The 6,863-nt window shown below is 33.8% G+C and overlaps 2 protein-coding genes across 2 annotated transcripts; both read right to left on the bottom strand.

Moving 5' to 3' along the window:
- Window positions 1-1,125: 1,125 nt before the first annotated feature.
- Window positions 1,126-1,554, bottom strand: LOC104218404 (uncharacterized). The gene has a single exon (XM_009768890.2). The coding sequence runs from the start codon at window positions 1,552-1,554 to the stop codon at window positions 1,126-1,128; it is 429 nt and encodes a 142-aa protein (XP_009767192.1).
- Window positions 1,555-3,389: 1,835 nt separating this feature from the next.
- LOC104218405 (uncharacterized) lies at window positions 3,390-6,140 on the bottom strand. The gene is made up of 5 exons (XM_009768891.2): window positions 5,927-6,140; window positions 5,722-5,809; window positions 5,359-5,429; window positions 5,213-5,269; window positions 3,390-4,204 (listed from the first exon to the last, which is right to left on the bottom strand). Exons 1-5 carry the CDS (start codon window positions 6,029-6,031, stop codon window positions 3,962-3,964), a joined length of 564 nt encoding a protein of 187 aa, XP_009767193.1. The 5' UTR covers window positions 6,032-6,140; the 3' UTR covers window positions 3,390-3,961.
- Between the last annotated feature and the right edge of the window lie 723 nt (window positions 6,141-6,863).

The following is a 6,863-nucleotide window of genomic DNA, read 5'->3' as shown; positions in this document are numbered from 1 at the left end:
TAATCAGTGCACTTTGGAAATTGCATAACGGTAGAAAACGTGGAAAAGTCATGAATTTTGTAGATCTTGCTAATAGGTAAAGTTAATACTATGTCATAAGGAGGTCATGGATACGACCCGTGAAAATAAACTTTTGCAGAAATGTAGAGTAAGATTGCATACGATAAATCTTTGTGGTCCGGTCCTTCTCTGGACCCCATACATAATAAGAGCTAAGAGGTCGTTTGGTAGGGTGTATAAGAATAATGCGGAATAAAGTATATTAGTAATGCAGTAATTAGTAGTGCATGTGTTAGTAATGCAAACCAGATAATATTTTTTATCAACTGTTTGGTGTGGTGTATTAAAATTATAATGCATTGCATAATTTCTAACAAAAATAATTACTTACAAAAATGCTCTCCATGCTCTCTAGCTTTATGGAAGTTTAAGGACAATTTTGTCTTTAACCATACTAATGCATGCATTAATAGCCTTGGTATTACTAATGTCATGGTTTTCTATGCATTACTTATACGTAGGATATTACCAAGTATGATGTATATACCATTTGAAAAAATATACTAAACAAAATATTAGTAATGCACAAAGCTAATACTTGTATTATTTTTTCTAATACCTTCTACCAAACGCCCCCTAAGTGTATTGGGCTGCACTTTTTGTACATTATCAGCAGCCCTATCATTTAAATTCTTCATTGACATTGAGGAGTCCATACCACTATGCTATCTCTTCTGATTGAAACCCATAACTCTTTTTTCTTTATTTTATTTAATTCTCCCATAAGGATATGATATTCATCACAAGAAAAAAGGTACATGGAAAGATAAAGGAAAAAAAATAGAAGATAAATATGAGCAGATGATAATATGTCTCTTGAAAAGGCTTGATAATTAATTTTACCAAAAAAAAAAGTGGAAGAAAATTAATAAGGTTATTAGAAGTATGAGACACGAGAATATCAAGATATAACAGCTAAGCACCAACCTATTAATTATAAAATTAGAATATTCATAGCCACTAAATTTTTGGTCTTTGAAATCTGCTGTTTCATCTCTTCTTCTTCCTCTTATTCGTCTCCTTTTACTCATAGAATTTGATTCTGTCCTCTTGCTATTCAGAATTTTACCAAAAGGAAAGCAATCCCAAGAAAAATCCACCGATCAAAAGTGAAAATCCACTAGAAAAGCTCCTTTTTGCACCACCAAAATCATGGTCAACAGGGTATAGATTCCCTGGTGGACCAGTCATGTATATATATTGTGAATTTGGTGTATCGGGAACATAACCACCACCACTACCACCGCCACCACCACTTCCACCGCCACCGTAAGGAGGAGGAGGGCAGTAGGCACTTGGTGGTTTCTTTGGCGGCGGTGGTGATGGTGGTGGAAGAGCTGGTGGAGGTGGTGGTGGAGATGGTGGAACACAAGGCTTGTTACAAGGACAACCTCCACACTTATTTTCATCTACCTCATCAAGTTTTCTTGGATTTAATCCATTGCTTATTGGTACAGCAATCAAAAATAAGAGAAAAATCACGACCCGAAACATTTTCACAACCTTGTTACTAATATCTTATGAATTCTTGATAGAAGTGTGAATGTCTTCTTTTTTCTTAGAAGAAAGAATGGGGTTTTATGAGTGTATGTGACGAATATTATGTTAGGTATGGTGAATTTGTAGTAGAATAGATCAAGTGAGAAATGAAAGGAAAAAGAAAGGAAAGTCTTTTGGGAAAGAGAGAGTTTGTTACACTTCTTGAGAATGCATGGAAATTTTAAGAGAGGAATTTAAGGGTTGTTGATTATGAGGTGTCTCTTTTATGTATGGTGTATTGGCTTAATCTAGAAGGCAATTACAAATGCATGTGGATGGTCCATTTTTTGTCCCCACCATTGGACTCTTTTTCTATTTTTTAATCTTTTTGGAGTTGATAAGTTTTTATCTTCTTGAGCCGAGGGTCTTTCGAAAACAGTCCCTTTACTCCTTCGGGATAGGGGTAAGACCTGCGTACACACTACCCTCCCCAGACCCCACTAGTGAAATTTTACTGGGTCGTTGTTGTTATTGTTGTATACAAATAGTCGGTCTATATTTTATCTATATTTTTAGCTAATATACATAGATTATATACGATTATACATATATTATATATATATCTTACACAACCACCAATTATTTTTAGCTAATTGTAATTGGCTTTCAATAATTGTATCCTTTTTGGTATTTAATACTCTGGACTAGTATCTTGTGTGTGGAAAAGTGGCAATCCTAATTCTTGAACATGGCAATAAAAATTTAAACTTCTCCGGTCCACAATAAGTGACCAATTTGCTTTTGACATGCCCATTAAGAAAATATTAAATTCTATACAAAAATATCTAATATGACTAAACTATCCTTAATTAAATATTTAATGCTAGGGGTAAGAAAACTTTTTAGGAATATGTACATAAGGGTAATTTTGTAAAAACAAATTAAATTCTTTCTTGATTATATAAATAGACACTTATTTTGGACCAAAATAAAAAAATAAATTAATCACTTATTGTGAACAAGAGAGAGTAGTGTTTTGATTAGTTGAATTTGAGTATAATTGGGGACTTGGATTTATTATTTTTGGATTTTGGAAGTCAAAGTTAAGGCTATAATATGCTTTGGTGCATGTGGAACTTTCCTTTTCTCCATTCCTACTCAAAAGTAGAAAATTCTTGTAATATAAAGGGAATATTATTTAATCTCCTTTTGCTTATTTATAAAAAGATTGGAATCAGGAAATCAATCATAAATATTCTTATAAAATGAGGGTGGGGGTGGGGGGGTGGGGGGGAGTAAAGGTTGCTTTTATATATGTTAGCTAGAAAGTATTCGGACAACTTAAGGTAAACAAGGAAAAGAAAAAAGAAAAGAAGAAAAAACTCAAAAGTTTACCAATAATATAGGGCATTTATTTTAATTTACCTTTTGTTTATCTCTTCTGAATTATGTTATGGAGGAGGAAACGTGTTGTTTTTGTATACAACTTTGAAAACGATATAGTCAACCAGAATACTCTAGACCCCACTAAGAAAAAAGTGAGATGAATTGACAGCAGATAGCCATTTTAAAAGATTGTTATTATTTCAAAATGAGTTAAAAGATATCATGAATTTTAATTTTTCAAGATACAAATTTTCCTCATCCACAAAATATAACCCGAAGAATGGCTGTTTGTACACTTTCCTCTACAATTTGGGCTAAATTAGGTGGCAGCCTGCTGAAAATTGGGCTATTAGAATGGGCCTTGGAACAGAAAAAGACTACTGGGCCTGCTCTGTTCACAGCATAATAACAGGCCCATCACACGAAGAACAGTCATTATGAACTTAAGATAGAGACACAGAGAATTAACACTAAACAAAATCAAGATTATGGCATGCACAAGTTTTTTCAAAATCTCATCCAAATTAACACTACAAAACAACAACAACAACAACAACAACAACAACAACAACAACAACAACAACATCCCAGTATAATCCCACCAGTGGGGTCTGGAGAGGGTAATATGTACGCAGACCTTACCACTACCCCGAAAGGCAGAGAGGCTGTTTCCAGGAGACCCTCGACTCATTAACACTACAAATAGTACATCTCAAAAACATCAAGTATCTACAAACTATGCCCAATTCTGGTTTCTTGCCTGCAAGAATACAAAGTCACATTTCTACTGTCGCCCTTAGCCTTATGCTTTAGCCTGAAATTTCAGTTACACGCTATTCTCACAATAGGATCATGTGTGTTAGTGCTGATATGATCGCGGCTAACTACATATGATTCATTCAAAGCCAAAATTCTCCGATCTCCTTTGCACATTGCTACACTCAAGTGATTCTAACAACATCTTAAGATGCAAAATCATTGAGAGCAAAAATCTTCGCGTGCATTTGTCGTTGCTGAAAATTATCTTGAAATCGCTTTATCTACAGAAAGGATTAGCTCCATGCATCTCCATGTTTGAGAAATCCAAGAATGGATTTCTGTCTGTAAAATTTGTATCCAACTGAGCTGTCCCTGAAGTTCTAGAGTGATTATAAGCCAAAGGACTGCAAAACCATTGCGAGGACTCGAAATCTTGTTGTTGAGACCAATTTGTAGTCTCAAATCCTTGTGCCATCTCCCAAAACATGCCCTGTAGCTCCTCCATACTGTAACTTTTCTCCTGTTTTCAAGAATTTGCAATGAAAAAGAAACATCATTTACCAAAGAGAACAAAGTGGAAGCCGGTTTAAAAGAATAATTAGTTGAAATAAATATATAGTATGAAAACTTCTCACACTGTCAATGTTGTTTAACCTGTTATACAATGTTATAGCACGTCGCACGCTTTACCTTTCAGGTTACTAACTGTTATATATATGGAAAATTACTTGTAGTTGTCTTTTAAGTGACATGGCCAAGCTTTTTTGGGTCTAAAAGTGCTTTCTTTTGGCCAAAATTTGAGGTGTTTGGCCAAGCTTTTAGATAGAAAAAAGTGCTTTTAAGAAGCAGAAGCAATTTTTGAGAAGTAAAAAAAAGTAGCTTCCCTCCAAAAACGTATACTTAGAAGCAGTTTTCAAAAGCTTGACCAAATACTAATTACTGCTCAAAAGTGCTTTTCAAATCAATTAGCCAAACACAAATTGATTCTCACAAAAAATACTGTTTTGAGAAGTACTTTTGACAAAAGCACTTCTCAAAATAATCTGATTTTAGAAGTTTTGCCAAATAGGCTAGTAATGCAATTCATTTTAATTAAGCACAAGCAACATCAGATATAACAACACAGCTACTCATTTTAACTATGATCATCATCCAATCCTGCAACGAACGGTCTAGGAAGAGCCGCACCACGCCAAGTGATGAATGTAGACAGTCTAACCTAATGCAAGCATTAGTGTCTGCTTTCAGGACTCGAATCTGATTCGTTACCTACATGTCATACGAAGACAACTTTACCGTTGCTTTAAGACTCCCCTTCGTGACCTATATGATCATCATCCAAGACAAACAAAGTTCATAATATCTCAAAGTTCTTAACTACATATGCATCAATGAGCTAGAGCAAGTTTATTATCTTGAGTAATATTTTCAATTGATACATTCAAATACAGCTTTAAGTTACCAATTGAACGGAGAAACTATCACAATAAAATCATAAGCAAGAAATTAAATCAGATGAAGACAATACCTCTTTCCTTGCATTATCCATTAAAGATACCATTTCATGTAGAAAATCAGCGAATCCCTACCAAAAAAAAAAAAGAAATATATCAGATGAGCTTCTCTTTTTTCTGCATAATCTAAAATCAAGAAACAGAACAAAATATAGCAAACCTCATCTTCATCTTCCTCAGGGTCATACAATCCTGCATCATACATCATTCTCTTCTTCTGATCCGACAACACTATTCCCAAATAAAAAAATAAAATAAAAAAATTAGAATTGGCAATAAATTATTATTTTATTTTTTTAAAAAGACATACCCATTTCCATTCCGAGAAATGGATTGACGATATAAAAAATATTTATACAATCAAATCAAGTCATTTATAAGTAAATGACAGTTAAATCTTTATGATAAAGATTACAAATTTAATAACCTGATAACAATGGTAATTAACCGGCAAATTACACTGATACTATAAAATACAGTGTATATAACTTAAATCCATTGAAATTAAAGATATAAACTTTACCTGAATAGGCTTCTTGGATTTGCTGAAACTTCCTCTTAGCTTCACCTAATAATGAAGGTGTCCTCGTCCATTTATCAGGATGCCATTGCTGCAACCAAATGAAAAAAAATCCATTTTCCATTAGTAATTAAATCTAAACACACAACAAAACTACTCTCATAATTAAGAATTAACAAAAAGATGAACTTTTTAATTATTATCATACCATAGCTAACTTTCTATAAGCACGTTTAATTTCTTCATCAGAACAGTTTGCATTAACACCAAGAACACTATAATATGATGGCCACCTTTCTTTACAAAACTCCATTTTCCTCACCAAATTCCACCAAATAACAACAATACAGGTACACAGTACTATTTTTCATGCAAAAAAAAAATAATCAAGTAAATCTCAAATCAAGAAACTGTGACATGAATAGGGTGTTAAAGATAATATTTATAAAGGTATCTTTAAGAGTCGGTGATAAAGTGGGACCAATGGAACTTTAATAAAAAAGAATCTGCGGCCAAATGACAGAAATTTCTATTGAGTTTCTAAGGTAGAAGTGTGATAAAGGTTCAAGAAGATTCGGGAAGGAAAAATACACGTGTCTGATAATTGTGAGGAGATATTTTTGATTTTGTCCGAGTCATGGGTCGAGATATTTTGTTTGGAAAATTCTGGATTGTGAGAGTTTTTGGTACGACAAGTGCGGAACCAAAATGTGATTTTTTTTTACTCAAAACACGTAAATAAGTGTAAAAAAAAAGTTACCAAACTATATATAACGCCATAAATAGTGGCGCTATACAGTAACGTTAACTGCACCGTTACTATATAGCGCCACTATTTATGGCGTTATACTGACACACCTTACATAACGCTATTAATAGTGGCGTTATACGCCTTATTACCTGAACACATAGCACCATTAATAGTGGCGCTATACCCCTTAATACAAATCCTCCATCTTCTTCTTCTTCGTTCCATCTCCCTCATTTCTCATTTCTGGTCCCCCACCACCACCACCACCACCGATTCTGCCCCCATTTTTTTAAATTTTTTTTTGGGTTCCCCCGTCACATAAAAGTTTAATATTTGTGGTCCCACTGTCGAGTAGAGCTTCGTGTTATTGTGGATTCACTCTTCCGGAGTCAAA

The sequence above is a fragment of the Nicotiana sylvestris genome, chromosome 10 (genome assembly GCF_000393655.2).
Source record: "Nicotiana sylvestris chromosome 10, ASM39365v2, whole genome shotgun sequence".
In the NCBI taxonomy this organism is placed as follows: Eukaryota; Viridiplantae; Streptophyta; class Magnoliopsida; order Solanales; family Solanaceae; genus Nicotiana; species Nicotiana sylvestris.
Note: the sequence above shows the minus strand (reverse complement) of the source record. Positions and strands in the feature narration are given on the sequence as shown.